This window comes from Lepidochelys kempii, chromosome 14 (genome assembly GCF_965140265.1).
Source record: "Lepidochelys kempii isolate rLepKem1 chromosome 14, rLepKem1.hap2, whole genome shotgun sequence".
Taxonomy (NCBI): domain Eukaryota; kingdom Metazoa; phylum Chordata; order Testudines; family Cheloniidae; genus Lepidochelys; species Lepidochelys kempii.
Genome location: NC_133269.1, coordinates 22184218 through 22202474, shown reverse-complemented (window position 1 = coordinate 22202474; position 18257 = coordinate 22184218). Strand labels below are relative to the sequence as shown.

Here is an 18257-nt window from a genome sequence, read left to right as displayed (position 1 = left end):
GAAAAGCAGCCTCTAATTTTGGGTGCCCAGCTCACCAGTGTAAGGGAGAGGAGGGCCAGGCCCAGGTCCTCCTAAGTCCTGGACTGGGTCGTCATGAGAGGGGCTGCTGGCTCCGTTGCAGATACACATTTGTGACTGCCCACTCAATCCCCCTTTGACCCTCAGATCAGCTGTGTCACTAACTCTTCTCCTTTGTACTGGGAGGGTGAGTTGGACCTACCTGTGAGGAAGGATGGAGGTTTGCGATGCTGGGCCCTTGGCCAAGGTGGGGACACATCATTGATCTCTCTGCAACAACAACAACAAAAGAGACTCCGAATGAGAGACGTCAGTCATTTTTTCACCCATAATTATACCTGAAGCTGCATTAATGGAATTTCTCTGGCAAAGGGGAGTCCAGCGCAAACAGAGAAAAGGATAAAACTACGGTTTTCAAAAGGGGCTTGCGATTTGGGTGTCTGTCTGAGGCACCATGGGCCAGATGCTCAGAAATGCTGAGCACCCAAAGCTCCAGCTGAAGTCAATGAGGGACTGAACTCATGTCCCACTGCTTCCTGCCGTTGTTTGCACTTTCGTTAGAGAGGAGAAAATCGACAGCTCCCAGTGAATTCTGGAGAAGGGATGCTTTGGAAGTTAAAGCATGGACTGGAACTCCGGAGAGCTGGCTTTAATCCCTGTGCACCAGGGATCAGGACCTGCAGCAGAGGCAGGCTCTTGGCAACCCAATGAGCACAGCAGGCCTGCAGCAAGATGCCTGATTGACTGTACCACCTGACTGGTCAGGAAAGGCAGAGGCTGGTTGGCTCTTAAGCACAGCAGCAGCTCTCTGGCTGCTCAGTGTGTTCATATCTGTGCTGCGATCCTCCCAGCGTCTGCCACTTTTCTTCTGCTCCTGTCTTGCTCCAGCCCTGCTCCTAGTCCTGTTCTTACTTTGTTCCCCTGTCTTGCTCTTCACCTTGCTCCTGGTTCCAGCTTCCTCGCTCTGACCCGAGTTCCTGATCCCAACTCTGGCCCTTGGCTTGGCTATTAGTTCCTGGTTCCAGCTCTGATTCCTAGCATGGCTGCTGGTTCCTGACTCCAGCCCTGACCTTTGGTTTGGATCCGCTTCCCTGGCTCCTGCTCCACCCAGCAGGCCTGACTGTCCACAGCCTGGTATGTGACCTCCTTGGGCAAGTCACTTCATCTTTCACCAAACCTCAGTTCCCCACCCATGCGATGGGGATAGTAAGACTTCCTTCTCCCCCACACCGTGTGTTGGGTCCATTTAGACTGTAAACTCTTTGGGGCAGAGACTGCCTCCTACTATGTATTTGTCCAGGAATTAGCCCAATCTCAGCTGGGGCATCTTGGTGCTACCACAATCGAGTGGAGGAGGAAACTGTTAGAGTTTATCTGATGTTTTTCCTCAGTGCTTTTAATTTTCAAACAAACCTTTTTCTACTAAGACGCACACTGTAACCCAACCCTTCTGTGACGGGTTCGGTCACAGAGACCCCGTTGGAATGGTCACCCGATGTGCTGAGACTACCTCTGAACCCATTTTCCCTGCCAGCTTGGGACTTCAGAACCCTGCCTTGTTGAGCCAGAGACGCTAACCTGCTGCAACACAGACCCAGGGTCTGAACCATGTCCCCAGAGCCGCAGACTTAACTGAAAACAGCTTAGCGAGTCCAGCTTCCAATGGGATCCAAACCCCAAATAAATCCGTTTTACTCTGTATAAAGCTTATACAGGGTAAACTGATAAATTGTCCGCTCTCTATAACACTGATAGAGGGATATGAACAGCTGTTTGCTCCCCCAGCTATTAATCACTTCTCTGGGTTAATTAATAAACAAAAGTGATTTTACGGAGTATAAAAAGTAGGATTTAAGTGGTTTCAAGTAATAACAGACAGAACAAAGTAAGTTACCAAGCAAAATAAAACAAAACACACAAGTCTAAGCCTAATACATTAAGAAACTGATTATAGGTAAATCTCACCCTCAGAGATGTTCCAATAAGCTTCTTTCACAGACTGGACTCCTTCCTAGTCTGGGCCCAATCCTTTCCCCTGGTACAATCCTTGTTAGTTTCAGCTCAGGTGTTAACTAGGGGATTTCTTCATGACTGGCCTGCACGTATGTAGTGGAGACTTGCAGGTAAACAGAGCCATCTACAGTCAATTGTCCTAGACAATTGGAGCCATCAAGATTCTAAACCACCATTCATGGCGCACACTTTGCATAATTACAATAGGACCTCAGAGTTATGCTGAATATTCCTAGTTTCAGATACAAGAATGATACATTCATACAAATAGGATGAACACACTCAGTAGATTATAAACTTTGTAATCATACCTTACAAGAGATCTTTTGCATAAAGCATATTCCAGTTACATCATATTTACACTTATAAACATACTTTTAGAAAGCATTATGGAGTGCAATGTCACACCTTCCATCTCTGGGGTGAGAGAAGGAACCAGGTGGCCTCATTCTTGCTTTGGTCGAGATGCACCAGGATCTCGGGATCCACCCGAGTGAAGGGTGAGCAGCAAAGTCCAATGGGGGCAGCTGGGAGACTGAAGTGGAAAAAGAGGAACCAGCGCCTGAGGCTTTCGCCTGAAAAATTGCCACTGACAATTTTTAAATCAAGACTGGACTTTTTTCTGAAAGCTCTGCTCTGAGAATTACTTTGGGGAAGTTCTAGGCCTGCATTACACCGGTCACACTAGATGATCACAACAATCCTTTCTGGAATCTATGAAAGTCAGGGGTTGGAATGCCAATGATCTGAACAATGATAGAAATGGGAGGAAAGTTTGTAGTTGAAATGACGGAACTGTGTGTTGATTGGTTAATTCTAATGGAATGAGGCTGCTGCCCCATCTTGGACGTTGTTGATCTTGGGGTCCCTAAAATGGGAGCAGGGGGATGGGTGGACTGGAAGGAGCAAACTTCACCATAATGGCTGCCACCCCAGCCATCTCCTGGGACCCCAGGATCCACCATTATACCACTGGGCCTTCATTATCTTGGTCCTAAAAGGCCTCCTGACCAGAGTAAGCTGGAGAGGGGGATCCAAATGACATGACCACCTGCACCAGTTTTGACTAAATTCAGAACCACACCTGGAACATGAGCCTTGGCTTACCTGCTGTCACTCGCTCCCTACTGTGTCATTGTCCTTCCCCACTCTCTCCTCTTCCTTATCTCTCTCCTTCTGCCTTTGTCTAATAAGACTTCAGCTGAAGCCTGTAGGCATAAAGACAGCTAAAAGCAATGCTTTAAACAGCCTGACTCTGGTACAAGTTTGCCAGGTCTTGGAGCTGCTGAGACCATGTGCTGGGCCTGTGTTTCTCCAGCAGCAAGGCTGCAAGTGAAAGTCAGCACCAGACACAGAAGCTGTCTTTTCTCTAATCGATTTTATTTTCTCTCCCATTTTGTGTTTCATCTTAAAAGGAGATAGGATTGGACTCCAACAACAGCTCTAGCCCTTCTATACTATCCTTTTCTCTTTCCCCGCCCAAAGGTCAGTTAATACAACCTTTAACAACACCGAAAAGGCTGCCAAGCATGGGTTTCTCCCAATAAAAACTCTACACAGTTAAAGGGAAAGAGAAAAAAGGGTATTGTTACAACAAAACCCTTACTTAACACTTTATATTTCAAATGCTTCAACAGTTTTTCCTTCTTTGTCTGGGTCTTTAATAAAAGGTTTAAAATATTTTAAATGATGGTCATTACACTGGGAGTTGCCTTGCTGGCAATAACTTGACACAGAATCCCAGACCACACTGAATTGTTTAATGTTGGAACAGTGAACACAGATTTCATTAACATCTTACCCCTTGTTGAGCTCAAGACACGCCCTTTACCAACACAAGATCAAATTGACTTCAGAGGGGCTACTCACATGATTTAAACTTAAGCACATGTTTAGGTGACTTCTGATTTGGGGCCATCGCATGTGTTGCCCAGCTATTTGAGAGCACTGCTTTATGCATTCTGGAGGCAGGAGGCCCATTCGTATTTCATGCATTTATAGTTTTCAAATGATTATCCTTTTTTTTTTAATTAAGGAAACTTTTTGTTGCAAAACTTTACTTTTTTTCTTTTTAAATTGAGGGCACAACAGTCACCTGTACACAATGCTTTGGATTGCCAGTTTCAGGCTAAAACCCATCAACCCCAATAAAAAGCTTTCAAAACAAAACCTCAAGAATATAATAATTACATGAGATATATGCCCCCCAAATACCTGTATCAAAACTATGCAGAAAAAAAATCCTGCTTCTTATCTTCCTTTTTTGGATCTAATTGCCAGGACTACGCGACTTTTGAGGGGACCAGTATTTGAATCAATTCTAATAAAACCTAGATTTTTCAAACCCTTAATGAGGCAGAATTTCCTTAGACATAAATACTGACAATAAAATAATAATAATTAATAATAAAGACCTGCAAACTAGACACCTTTGGTACAAATCCAAGCTAAGGATAGTCTAATTTTTCATATCACCCCATTAATGTCTTGATACTGGAGCATCATGGATATTACAATCTATACGGTATAGTAGTTGCTACGATATTTTGTTCATACAAATTCTAGGAGGTTTACGGTAACAACTGTGTCTCCTAGGAGTTCTGGACAATAAAAGACAAGAGTTCTACAAACAGCAGCGTGTGATGTGGCTACTTCTTCCATCGCAGGGTTCAGCCAGTTTCTTAGTGTTATTTTTATAATGTCACAGGATGGACGCGGACAATTAAAGAGCAGGTTATGTTTCTCTGTTTTTCCCACTGCCCAGCTCAGTGCCCTGTTTTCTGAATTGGATCGGAGACGATGAAAGAGACCTCAAAGGACCTGGAGAGCCTGGAATACAGGCTGGACTCTGCTCCTGTTCTGCGGTGTGAGAAGAAAACAGATTTAGTGCCTGTTTGCCAAATTTGTGAGACATGTGTCTTGGCTTGGAGGGTCTTCTCTACCAAAGAGTGGTTCCTGCGGGCCAGCGATGTCTCCCAAAGGAAGTTCCTGGCGGGGATCGTGAAGCGATTCAACAGCCTGGATTTGCTAAACTATGCTGAGAAAGTCCTGCAGACCTCCCACGGGAAGGATTTCACTTTCAGCCGGTCCCGAACCAGCTTCAAAGAAGACACGACCACATCTGCTTCTGACTGGACTTTGAATACAGCAGTGCTAGAGCAAGCCATGTTGGAGACCTGGAGGTGGTTCAAAACCAGTTCCTACTGGACTAAAGCAAACTACACTCTGCTCTTGTTTCAGATGTGTAACCCTAAGTTACTGTTTATGGCTGCTAGCCTGGTCAGAGAACAGAGCGCCAGCTCAAAAACAGAAACAGGTAAACGGATTTCAGAGGTAAACAGAGAAACATGCTGGGTGACAGGAGAGATTGATCCCTGGCTTTCAAGATTAACCAAGGAGAGAGGATAAAGTCAAAGGGTCAGATTCTGATTCCCTGCCACTGTGTGATACTTTACTGTACAAATAGCCGTGTCAGGCCAGATCTTCAGCAGGTGTAAATCAGTGTAGTTCCATTGTCTGCCACTTTACACCACTGAATTCACAGAGGCCACTTGCAGAGTATGGTACTAACTCACTACGAGTAATGGAGGCAAAACCTGTCCTCAAGCTGCTATTCAGTTACCTGTGTTTTTTTAAAAACTAGTGGTGCAAATGCTCTTACTGGAGTTAAGTACAAGTTTGGAAATGTAATGACCATAGGACAGATTTTCAAATAGGGTTTTATTTTACTTTTCAATGAGCATAGGTAAGAAAGTAAATACCTGTCCAGATCCTCCCTCATCTGGTGTAAACTGGTGTAGCTGCATTAACTCCAGTGGAGCTCCCTGGATTTACACCAGCTGGTTATCTGGTCCATGAACTTTAATTTAGATAGAACAGAAGCTCTAGCAGCAAACTTTGCTACATCCAGTGAAATCAGATCTACTCTTGAGTTTTACTGGTGTTGTGTTTGTTTGTTTCCCTTCTGCTTCCTTTTTCTAGCTCACATTAGTGATACTGAAAGGACAATTGCTTTAACTTATTATCACTTTATTTGGGACTGGAAGGCAATGGGGTTTTCCAGGATTCCCCCCTCTGTTTGAATCCCTTCCTTTGCTTTCCTATTCTCCATGCCCTGCATCACAGAGAAATGACCTTTTCTCTGGCACATCATTGCTTTTGTAATTATTAATATTTGGTTGCATCTGGTTATTAAGAGATTTAGGGTACATCTACACAGCAAAACAAACAAAATCTTGTGGCAGCGAGTCTCAGAGCCCAGGTCAAACTGACTTGGGCTCATGCTATAGGGCTAAAACCAGCAGTGTAGGTGTTCCCACTCGGGCTGGAGCCCAGGCTCTGTGCATTTCATCCACGCTATGACAGCTCAGCCCTGGGACTTGTTTGTGATCCTTCCTCTCCAGGAAACAAGCTGTTGTTTGCAGAGTGTGGTTCTGTTCAGCATGTGAGAGGCAGGGACAGAGGTACCAGGCCATTTGGGAATATATGCACCTGCATCAAATGAAACCACCAGAGACTCTGGGGAGTTTGGATTGTTGCAGTTTGACTGTGAATTATTTTCTTGTGCCAATACCAAAAGCCTGTGTTTCTCCTGATAATGCTCTCTCCACGCACTCACTCCCAGCACAGGATTTCTTACATCAGGTCAGATGAAGTGGGTGTGAGTAACACAAGCATATAATATCTGAGGGTCTAGTTCAGTGTCTTCAAACATGGAATCTTGCAGCTAGGAGTGGGCAATACTGATGCTTCAGAGGGTGGAGGAAAGAAACCCAGAATACACCTTGCCAATTGTGATGTGCGATACATGGAGCTCGAGGTGGGATTCCTTCCGGTCCCCCTGCAGTGATCAGCTAGCCCCCTGATGCTTGATCTCTGACTGTTCTTCCCTTAGGCATGCCTGTCACCTTAGATGATGAAGTGACTGGGCCAGCAACACAAGGCATAACAGCTGAAGAGCAAAGCACAGTTGTTTGTAGATATTGTTCATAGCTGTATTTATATCACAAACCTTCTGGTTAACTTTTATATCCGCTAAGAACTTTCCCCTCCCTGATCCTTCCTGTCTCCAAGCACAGGGAGCAATTGGTGATGGGCAGTAGCAGAATACAAGCTGAAGGAGGAAAAAGCAACCCTGGCAATGGGCAGACAGAGCCAGATGGGATTCAGTCCTGGCAGGAGTCCTGACCCAGGTTTACCTCCAAGCAACCAGGACTCCCTCACATAGCCAGCCCATAGGAACTGGATGGGGTATATATGTGTGGGAACATGGTAACTGTCTGAAAGAGATGAATACCCAGAGAAGAGAGGAATTGTATAGGGTGGTCTGGGACAAGTACAACTAGCAATAACGGGGTGAAATAATTTCCTAATATGAGGTCTACTGTGCAAAAGACTTCCAGGTGAAATGGTGGAGACAGAAATACTCAAGTCCTTAAAACCCTGAAGGAACCAATCCTATACTAGCAAGGAGAATGGGGCAGATAACCTAACAGGTCCCTTTCATCTCTACCTCTGTGACCCCATGATTTAGCTCTGTTTGATTTGATTGCTCCTATGCTTGTGCAATTCTTTCAGAGGACGAGGAAGACAAATTCACTGTGGCCTTCACTGAGACCCAAAGCAGCTTTAAGCTACAGGAACACACAAAATCCAGCTCCCAGGTGCAATTGCAACCCACATCTCAATCCTTCCTGACTTCTTCCACAGCCCTAGAAAGTGGGGTCTCATCAGAAGGAACCAGCCAGTTTAGTGAAACAGGTACTAAAACAAAAGGAGCTAATGTGGGGTGTTACCTAAGATACTTAGAAAGCCAAGAGTGGAAGGGGTGGGCTATTTTTCCTGAGGTACCTTCAGCTACCGTAGAACTCAGAGTGCTGAAAATATCCCAGGGAACTGCGGGGTAATGAGAAATTCAGGGGAGCAGGTTTGGTAGCTAATAACTGATATTATGAATATACCCCAAGGCACAGGCTCTCCTGGGAGTCCTTAACGTGCTATTGATTCTGCTGCCCCAGGCATAGGTGCCCAAGGGCAGATACCGTGCTTCTGGCCCAGAAACCTGGCGCACATCTATTGTGCGAGAGCTGCGTCAGAGGATGAGGATACATCCACCGTGTCTTCAATCGACCCAGCCCTCGCCGTTGTCCCTGCATCTTTCCAGTCAGCCTCCAGTGTCAACAAGTACAAGGACTTCATCCGCTGCCTGCCAACCCACCTGTCCAAGTATATCCTGGGTATGGCCTCTCTTCCTTCCCAAGCACAGCTGCCCCATGGGCACATCAATGCTGTACAACCATAGCTTGCGGCTAACCAGTTTGTCCTTGTAATTCCTCAGGGTTTCTGGATACAAAGAGCCTGAACAGGTGCACTTCTGTGAGCCACCACTGGGCTTTCCTGGTCAAAGAGGTCAAGCAGGAACATCTGTCGCATAGCCTAGTCCTGGAAGAGATCGTGTACTTGCAGGTACTGTGCCTTGGCGTTTGCCTTGCATTCTGCCATCTGGCTCTTACAGTATAGATCCTTTGCCCCTCAGACCCCTAGCCAATAGATGGGAGGGTCCAACATGCCTCAGAGCCCTGGGGATGTTCCTCCCAGTTTCACCCTGTTGTATTCTTCCTTACTCTCCAGAGCCAGGCTGGGTTACATCCCACCTTCAGAAGTGGAAACGCCTTTACTGGTCCTTTGAGATTCTGCCACTTCTGAGCAGGGGCTTATCAGCAAGATTGGTACCAAAGATTTTAGTCACAGATGAGAGCATAACGATATGCTGAATTTTAGTGCCCTGCAAGGGGATGCAGAGCTGTTCTACTGACTCCCTGAGGCAACCCAGACCAGGTGGATCTAAGGAGATCCACTCAGGAACATAAAAGTGCTGAGAGCCTCTGAGTGGGAAGAGAAAGCTAGAGGCATGTACAGAAGGTCCTGAAGGGGAAAGCACTAAGAACCAGAAACGTGGGCTAAAGGCATACATCTGTAAGTGCAGTCCTGCCACAGGGCTTAAGTTAAGAATAGAGGCAAATCCCAGGAAAGGACAACTTTTAGGATTATACTCCATGATGCATGTTGTGTGAGGGAGATTAGCATGGAAACACACTCCCTTCACACTGATACCCAAGCTATGCTTGATGAAAAGTTCACTTACACAGGCAGCAAACCTAAGGTGAGTATTAGGTGAGCCCAAGCTGATACAGATACGTTTTGGGGCTCTGCCCCCTTAGTGGGTTTGGTTGGGAGCCCTACATACCTTTATGGATTTGACTCCAAATTTTGGCTGAACAGGGCAGCTTGGGATGAGATTTACCTTGGGATGTAGGATTTGTTTGACTCCCGAAGCAAGGAGGTGGGGAAACTGAAAATATATGCATGAATTCCAGGAACAAAGAATCACTCAGTGTGTCTTCCTGGCTGTGATAAACCCCACACCAATCAGAGGGAATCAGAGCAGGAACGAGACAGGCAGGCAGCCCCTTCTACATGGGTATGGAAACATACTGCTGTCCCACACATCACATACGCTCCCGCAATCAGGGCGTTGGTGTGTGGTGGGTCTCTATCCTTCCAGTCTAGAAGGACTGAACGGCGGACTTCAGCACCACTGCCTAACAATCTGGAGATGACGGTGTTCTGTGATGCTAGACACACTTTCCCTCCTCTCCTCTCTCAGTCTCAGACCTCTGCTTGGTGGCTGATGATAGTAGTTTTCACCTTGCTCTTCCCTAGGACAGAACAGCCTTGAGTCTCCTAGTCTGCTGACCAACTTATGCTAGGGAGCTGACGTCAGCCTGCAAGCCATTATCAATAGACCTTCATGATGATGTGGGATCAGTGCTTACTTTGTAATGAAAAAGGTGCCGGGGTTCAAGCAATTTTTTTTTTTTTTACATTCGTAATCGATGCAGCAAGGCCAGAGGTGCCGGGGCTGCGAACTGCCAAGCCCAGAGGTGCCAGGGCTCAGCCCTGGTACAAATTAAGCACTGTGTGGGATGCCTGGAATATATGTTGGCCCTGAGCAGTTTACTATATGGCATTATTTGATCAGTGACTGGCGAATGCTTTATTAAAGTCTCCAGCAAACATCTTGCCAAGTTGCAATAGCGATTGTCCTCTTGCGTGAGCTGACTTTAGTTTTGTTAATGTGAATGGCCCTGTAACAGCGTTCACTCACTGCAAGAGTGCCTCCTCCTGGCCAGGCATGGCATAGCAGCTTTCTTCCCATATGGTGCCCTCTGCAAATGGGTACTCTGTTGCTGTAGTGGTTTCTCCTCCCTGAATTCACAGTGTTCCATCTTCATGACTCAGCCCTCTGTCTAGATCACTATATGGCAGGGGTGGGCAAACGTTTTGGGCTGAGGGCCACATCTGGGTGGGGAAATTGTATGCAGGGCTGGGGGCAGGGCGTTGGGGTGCAGGAGGGAGTGCGGGCTGTGGGAGGGGCTGTGGGAGGAACAGGTTCAGGGCAAGGGATTGGGGCAGAGGAGGGGTGCAGGGTGTATGAGGGGGCTCAGGGAAGGGGGTTGGGGTGCAGGAGGGGTGCAGAGTGCAGGAGGGAGCTCAAGGCAGGGGTGTAGGAGGGGTGCGGACTGTAGGAGGGAGCTCAGGGCAGGGAGTTGGGGTGAACGAGGGGTACAGGGTGCAGCAGGGGGCTCAGGGTACAGGAGGGGTTCCAGCTCCGGCCTGGCACCGCTTACCTAAAGTGGCTCTGGGGTGGCAGAGGGGAGCTCCGGGGCCAGGGCACGCTCCCTGCATGCCTGCCCTGGCCCCACGCCATGTCGCTCTGGGAAGTGGCCGGCACCATGTCCCTGCGCAGCCCCTGGGGGAGAGGGAGGCACAGGGCCCTGTCCACTGCCCTTGCCACACCTCCAGGTACATCCCCCAAAGCTCCCATTGGCCACGGTTCCCCGTTCCCTGCCAATGGGAGCTGTGGGGGGTGGTGCCTGGAGGCAAGGGCAATGCACGGAGCCCTCTGCCTCCCCACCCCAGTGGCCCCAGGGATGTGGTGCTGGCTGCTTTGGAGAGCGGCGCGGGTCCTGCGGCACCACCGGCGTCAGGGGGCCAATCCCAAGGATCCAAAGCCCTGAGGGGCCGGATCCAGCCCATGGGCCGTAGGTTGTCCACCCCTGCTATATGGTATCAAAGTTTCAGTGGACCAGCTGTCCAGCTGGCATCTGCAACAGTCTTGTGCCACTTCCTAGGAACTGGGAGGGGAATCTAGGCCCACCCTGTCCTCTGGGTTCCAGCCTGGGGACCCTTTAACCAGCAGCCAAGATCTATACAATCCCCTTCCTTGCTGAGGTTTCCCTGGGCTTCTTCCTATCTTACCTTATCTGGCTTTCTTTCCCTTGCAACTCCTCTGAGGTTGTCCCTGCTTCTAGGGCTAGAGTCCCAGGAGTTATTCTCCCACTTGGGTTTCCCCCTCTCCCTCTCTCTGCTCCCAGAGAGTGACTGCAGACTCTCCCCCTGCAGCCTCCTACTACTCCAAAGTTCCTCCCTTTAAAAATCTATCCCCACTCCTCACCTTCATCTGCAATTAGTGTTTGTAAGTCCCTGGGCCTCCCCTCAGGTGCAACTGGGAAGATCTGAGCCACCTTAACCTTTCAAGGCTGGTGTGGGGTGAACATCTCAACACAGAGCCCTTGGAGTCTTCTCAGTCTGGTTAGTTACTTTCCTGTAGCCCAACTGCTCTGTCAATCACCACCCTCTTCTGGTTAAAAAAGTATTGGTGGACCCAGCAACCCCCAAAGTTGTTGGAAGCAGATTTGCTTTCAAGTTTGGCAGCTCTGGCACATCTCCATGAAAAGTACCAGGCTCCTGGTTTATATTAGAGCTGGTGGAAAAACACCAACTGCTTTTCACAGGAAATTTTTTAAAATTATGGGGTTTTAATTTCTCATAAAAATCTTGGTTTCGGGTTGTCAGAGTCCCTCCCCACTTTGAACTCTGGGGTACAGATGTGGGGACCCATATGAAAGACCCCCTAAGCTTATATTCCACCACCTTAGGTTAAAAACTTCCCCAAGGCACAAATTCCTTTCCTTGTCCTTGGACGGTATTTCTTCCACCACCAAGTGATTTAAACAGACATTCAGGGAGGGGCTACTTGGAGCCCTTCCCCCCCCCAAATATCCCCCCAAGCTTCTTCACCCCCTTTCCTGGGGAGGTTTGAGAATAATATAGCAACCAATAGCTTAACAAGGTGAGCACAGACCAAACCCTTGGGTTTTTAGGACACTAAAAACCAATCAGGTTATTAAAAGAACTTTATTATAAAGAAAAAAGTAAAAGAAGCATCTCTGTAAAATCAGGATGGAAGGTAATTTTATAGGGTAATAAAAAGATTTAAAACACAGAGGATTCCCCTCTAGGCTCAATTTCAAAGTTACAAAACAGGAATAAACCCCCCTCTAAGCATAGGGAAAATTCACAAGCTAAAACAAAAGATAATCTAACACATTTCCTTGCTTTACTTACAATTTTTGTAATCTTAGATGCTTATTTCAGGTAGAGTTTTAGGAGAGGTTTTTTTTCCTGTCTGGTCCCTCTCTCTGTCCCAGGAGAGTACTAAACAAAAGAGCACAAACAAAATCTCCCCCCCACAGATTTGAAAGTGTCTTCTTTTCCCATTCGTCATTCTGGTCAGGTGCCAACTATGTTAATTGAACTGATTAACCCCTTACAGGTAAGTGATTCTGTACCTCTGGCCAGGAGGGATTTGATGTTACTGCATACATAAAGGTTGTTACCCTTCCCTTTATATTTAGGACATGGGTTTTCCCCATTTCTCTCTATTTTTCCAGTGGCAAATAGGGAAAAGGGGAAAAAAGAGGGAGCAGCAAAGAGGAAGGGAGAGAAAGGGGGGAAATGAATGGGAAAAAACAATTTGGAAAGTAATAAAAAAAATTTACAGGATTTTTTTAATGCAAAAAAAAAAAGAAAAAAGGCCAAAATGGTTGAAAAATATTTGATGGAAAAGTTTCAACCAGCTGTAGTGAATACATCCAGCCAGATTCTGCTCCCTTTTCACATCTCACTCTGGTGCCTTCATCTAATACTTTGTATTTTGGTTCTATCACATGCACAAAAAATGCAAATTCTCACCCCACATGGTGATAATTCATTTCAGGTTGAATCACAAATATTTGGGTTTCAAACAATTCAGCTGTTTTGCAATGCTTCCTCCTCTCTGGTAAGGTCATGTTCCTGTGTGTTGTGCCGTATGTATCTACAATTCCGTTGCTGGAGAGCTGCACCTTTAAATAGGCAACAGGGCTGTGAGACAACTGCTCTCAAATAAAGAAGTGTTAGTTGTTATTTAGCAATGACATTTCACCAGAATTGATTTGGAAAAAATGACTGTGACCACTAATCACAGCCCCTGGTGATAAAGGCATCATGCTCAGCTCCAAGTAAAAACATCTCAGTGAAAACTCCGGCAGTGTGTCTTGCTGTCTATCCCATTTATATCTCCTGAGAACCTATAAATAAACATGTGCACAGCAAGACCTGAGGCCCAACACTACAATAACAAACTGGGGTGTGAGTACCAGCTCTGAGGAGCAACCCTACCAGAACAAATCAGTGTATGCAGCCCAATGTGCTTAAGAAACTCATCAATAACAAACCAGCGCATGCAGCTCAGCCTTCGTGTACAAGAGCTCACAGAAGTGAATGTAGTTCTGAACTGAAGAAAATAAGCGCTGCTTGCTATTCCCTCTTGCTGTACATTTGGCCTTTGATGTTTATTCCAGGGGTCGTGTCCTAGGGGAGCATTTCCCAGCTATGCTAAAATGACCATCGTTGTAATTCCAAGGATAACCAAAGATGGAGAGATCATCCCAGCAAGAAGCCACAGATGGAAACGCAGAGGAAAGGTATGTCGCAGGTATATCCAAAGGGCCTTTCAGGGTAAGTGAGAGCAGCCCCTTATGGATCTTGGGAAGCAGAATCATAGAAAAGTAGGGCTGGAAGGGACCTTGAGAGGTCATCTAGTCCTACCCCAAACACTGAAACAGGATTAAGTTCTGCTAGAGCATCCCTAACAGATTTTTGTCTAACCCATTCTTAAAAACCTCCAGTGACAGGGATTCCACAACCTCTCTTGGCAACCTGTTCCAATGCTTAATGATCCTGATAGTTAGAAAGTTTTCATAATATCTAACCTAAATCTCCCTTGTTGCAAACTAAGCCAATCACTTCTTGTCCTGCCCTTGGTGGACATGGAGAACGTCCTCTTTATTACAACCTTCTCATATATGAAGACTGTTATTGGGTACCCTCTCAATCTGCTCTTCTCTGGACTACACATGCTCAGCTCTTTCAACCTTTCCTCATAGTTCAGGTTTTCTAAACCTTTTATCATCCTTGTCGCTCTCCTCTGGACTCTCTACCATCTCTCCACATCTTTCTTAATGTGTGGCGCCCAGGACTGGACACATCCTCTAGCTGAGACCTCACCAGTGTTGAATAGAACAGAACAATTACCTCCCGTGACTTGCATTTGATACTCCTATTAATACATCCCAGCATGATATTTCTCTTTTTCACAACAGCATAACATTTTTGACTCATATTCAGTTTGTGATCCACTATAACCCCCAGATTCTTTTCTGCAGTGTCACTGCCTAGCCAGTTATTCCCCAATTCATAGAAATCATAGAAATGTAGGGCTGGAAGGGACCCCGAGAGGTCATCAAATCCAACCCCCTGTGCTGAAGCAGGATTAAGTAAACCTAGACAATCCCAGACAGCTATTTGTCCAACCCGTTCTTAAAAGCCTCCAGTGATGGGGATTCCACAATCTCCCTTGGGAACCCGTTCTGGAGTTTAGCCACCCTTAGAGTTAGAAAGATTTTCCTAATACCTAACCTAAATCTCCCCTGCTACAGAATAAGCCCATTACTTCTTGTCCTACCTTCAGTGGACATGGAGATCAATTGACCATCATCCTCTTTATAATAACCCTTAATGTATTTGAAGACTATCATCATTAAGTTGTGTATTTAATTTTTCCTTCCTAAGTGTAATATTTTGCACTTTCCTTTATTGATTTTCATCTTATTGGTTTCAGACCAATTCTCCAATTTATCAAGATCATTTTGAATTCTAATCCTGTCCTCCAAAGTGCTTGCAACCCCTCTCAGCTTGGTTTCATCCACAAATTTTATGTTGACTCTATATTCTGTCATTCAAGTTGGTAATGAAAATATTGAATAGCAGCAGATCCAAGACATCCTCTGCAATACCCCTCTTGATATGTCCTCCCAGTCCGACAGTAAACCATTGATAACTACTCTTTGAGAACAGTATTTCAATCTGTTGTGCACCTACATTATACCAATTTCATCTATCCCACATTTCCATAGTTTGCTTATGAGAATTTCATGTGGGACTGTGTCAAAAGCCTCACTAAAATCAAGATATATCACATCTACTGCTTCCCCCCATCACTAGGCCTGTCACCCTGTCAAAGAAAGAAACTAGATTGTTTTGGGATGATTTGTTCTTGACAAATCCATGTTGTCTGTTACTTGTCACCTTATTATTCTCGAGATCAGGGGTCTCAAACACACAGCCCGTGGGTAGCATGCGGCCCGCAGGGTTTTTTTCTGCATCCCACCAGCTCCCCACGCCCCCCCCCCCGTGCTTACCTAGAGCGGCTCTGGCCCAGTGTGCACCGCGGGCAGGGCAGACTCCCTGCCTGCCTACCCTGACCCCGCACTGCTCCAGGAAACAGCTGGAACCTGGGGGAGGGCCCAGGGGTCTGTGTGTTGTCCTTGCTTTGAGGCACCACCCTCCGCAGCTCCCACTGGCTGGGAACGGGGAACCGCGGCCAATGGGAGCTTCGGAAGAGGTACCTGGAGGAGCAGCCAGGGCAACACACGGAGCCCTTTACTCCCCGCCCCCAGGTTCCAGCCACTTCCCAGAGCGGCGCGGGGGCAGGGCAGGCAGACAGGGAGCCTGCCCTGCCCCCGGTGAGTGCTGGGCCAGAGCCCATCCCCGAACCCCTCCTGCAGCCGAACCCCCTGCCCTGAGCCCCCTGCTGCCGCCTCACCCCTCCTGCACCCCACACCCCAACTCCCTGCCCTGAGCCCCCTGCCGCACCCCTGCACACCTCCTGCACCTCAACTCCCTGCCCTGAGCCCCGCCACACCCCGCACCCCTCCTGCACCCCCTGGGGGCAAAGAGGGGGCAGAGTTGGGGTGGGGATTTCAGGGAAGGGGTTGGAATGGGGGCAGGGCCTCATGGAAGGGAGGGCAGGGCCGGGGGCAGCCGGGGAGGCGACTGTCAGTGGTGCGGCCCTCGGGCCAATGTATTAGTCCTCATGTGGCCTTCGTGGTCATTTGAGTTTGAGACCCCTGCTCTAGATGCTTACAAACTTGTTGTTAAAAATTTGTTCCAGTATCTTTCTAGGTATCAAAGTTAGGGTGACTGGTCTATAATTCCCCGGCTCTTCCTCTTCTCCCCTTGTTAAAGATAGGTACTATGTTTGCCCCTTTCCAGTCCTCTGGGACCCCACCCCTCTTCCATGTGTTCTCATAGATAATTGCTAATGATTCAGAGATTGCTTCAGCTAATTCCTTAAGAACTCTAAGGGAAATCCATCGGGCCCTGTTGATTTGAATACATTTAACTTATCTAAATAATTCTTTAACTTGTTCTTTCCCTATTCTGTCCTATGTTCCTTCCCGCTGGTTGTTAATATTAATTTTGTTGAGCATCTGGTCACAATTAACCTTTTTAGTGAACACTGAGGCAAAAAAAGCAGTAAACATGTCAGCCTTCTCTGTTTCATCCATTATTCACTCTCTTTCCCCGTTATAGACCTACACCTTCCTTCAGCCTTCTCTTACTTCTAATGCATTTACAGTATTTCTTCTATTGCCTTTTACATCTCTTGCTAGTTGTAATTCATTTTCCTCCTTAGCCTCTCTGATTTTGTCCCTACAAGCTTTTGCTATTTTTTTATAGTCATCCGTAGCAATTTGTCCTAGTTTTTACTTTTTGTATGTTTCCTTTCTGATTTTCAGGTCATTAAAGAGCTCCACATGGAGTCATATTGGTCTCTTGTTGTTCTTCCTGTCTTTCTTCTGCATTGGGATAGGTTGCTATTTTGCAGTAAAGTTTGTCTCTTTTAGAAAGTGACAGGTCTCCTGAACTCCCTTTTCCCTTAGATTTCTTTCCCATGAGCCCATATCTACCAATTTGCTGTTTGCTGAAGTCTGCTTTTTTGAAGTTGTCTTTATTCTGCTGCTCTCGCTCCTTCCTTTCCTTATAATCATGAACTCTGTCATTTCGTGATCAATTCTAAGTTGCCTTCCCCTTTGAGATGCTCATCCAGTTCCTCCTGGTTAGTCAGAATCAAATCTAAAATAGCCACCCCCTTACTTTTTCTGCCTTCAAAGACTTGTCCATAACACATTCTGAGAGTAGCTATACTACACTGTACTCCAAGAAATGCCCCTGTCCTGACCCCAGCATGCCCTCTATGTTGGCTGGGAAGGGGCCTGCATGGGGCATGTTCTCTGGGGTCAGTCCCCCATCACCTTTAAGGCCCCTTAGTGTAACTGAGGAGCAAGAGCAATAGGCAATCTCTTTCCAACAGAGTTATTTATTCCTATTTCCTTTCTCTCCGATCCTAGGAGGAGAACAACCTACAGGGGGCTTATCATGGCCAGATGACTGAAACTGTCCAGCTGGAGGAGAGAAACATCTTCTGCGGCTCCTATAACGTTCGTGTCCTTACAGACCAGTATGTACATGCCATGCACCCTTGCGTCAGTCACCACACTTAGCACTGGCAGCCCCTCTCCAACCCTGGGGATCTCAAAGCTCTTTATAAACCTATAGAGACAACTGGTGGCTTCACCAGGTCAGTCGTGTCACCCAGGGATTCCTGCAGGTGCCTTGCCTCCCCTTAAATCCTATTTTCACCAGAGGGTGGTGCAGTTTGCATTCACACTAGACTATTGGTCAAGTGGGCTACAAGGGTGTTGAGGAACTGTATCCAAATCTTGCTAAAAGGATTAGCCTTGACCGTGCCTCTGCCATCAGGCTGTTCAGGGAGAGTTCCCTGGACACTCTAAGCTGGCTCTGAAAACGCTTTCAGTTAACTGCATAGGAACCACGTAGCGAAATCAGCTTTCAAAATTAGCTAGGCTTGGAAAGAGCTTTGCCTAGTGGTTGGGCACCAGAACAGGAGCCAAGAACTCCTGCATTCTCTTTCTGGC

The 18257-nt window shown here is 46.9% G+C and overlaps 1 protein-coding gene across 3 annotated transcripts in view; it reads left to right on the top strand.

The window, feature by feature from the left end:
- Positions 1-4652: 4652 nt before the first annotated feature.
- FBXW10B (F-box and WD repeat domain containing 10B) overlaps positions 4653-18257 on the top strand; it is a 35650-nt gene continuing 22045 nt past the window's right edge. For all 3 annotated transcript variants that reach the window (XR_012154787.1, XR_012154786.1, XM_073310601.1), the window contains exons 1-6: positions 4653-5347; positions 7609-7791; positions 8049-8267; positions 8369-8496; positions 13779-13901; positions 17670-17779. Coding sequence is in view for 1 of the 3 variants with exons in the window: in XM_073310601.1 (XP_073166702.1) it covers positions 4831-5347; positions 7609-7791; positions 8049-8267; positions 8369-8496; positions 13779-13901; positions 17670-17779 (1280 nt within the window). In the remaining 2 variants the exon portion in view is untranslated. The remainder of the gene's footprint in view (positions 5348-7608; positions 7792-8048; positions 8268-8368; positions 8497-13778; positions 13902-17669; positions 17780-18257) is intronic.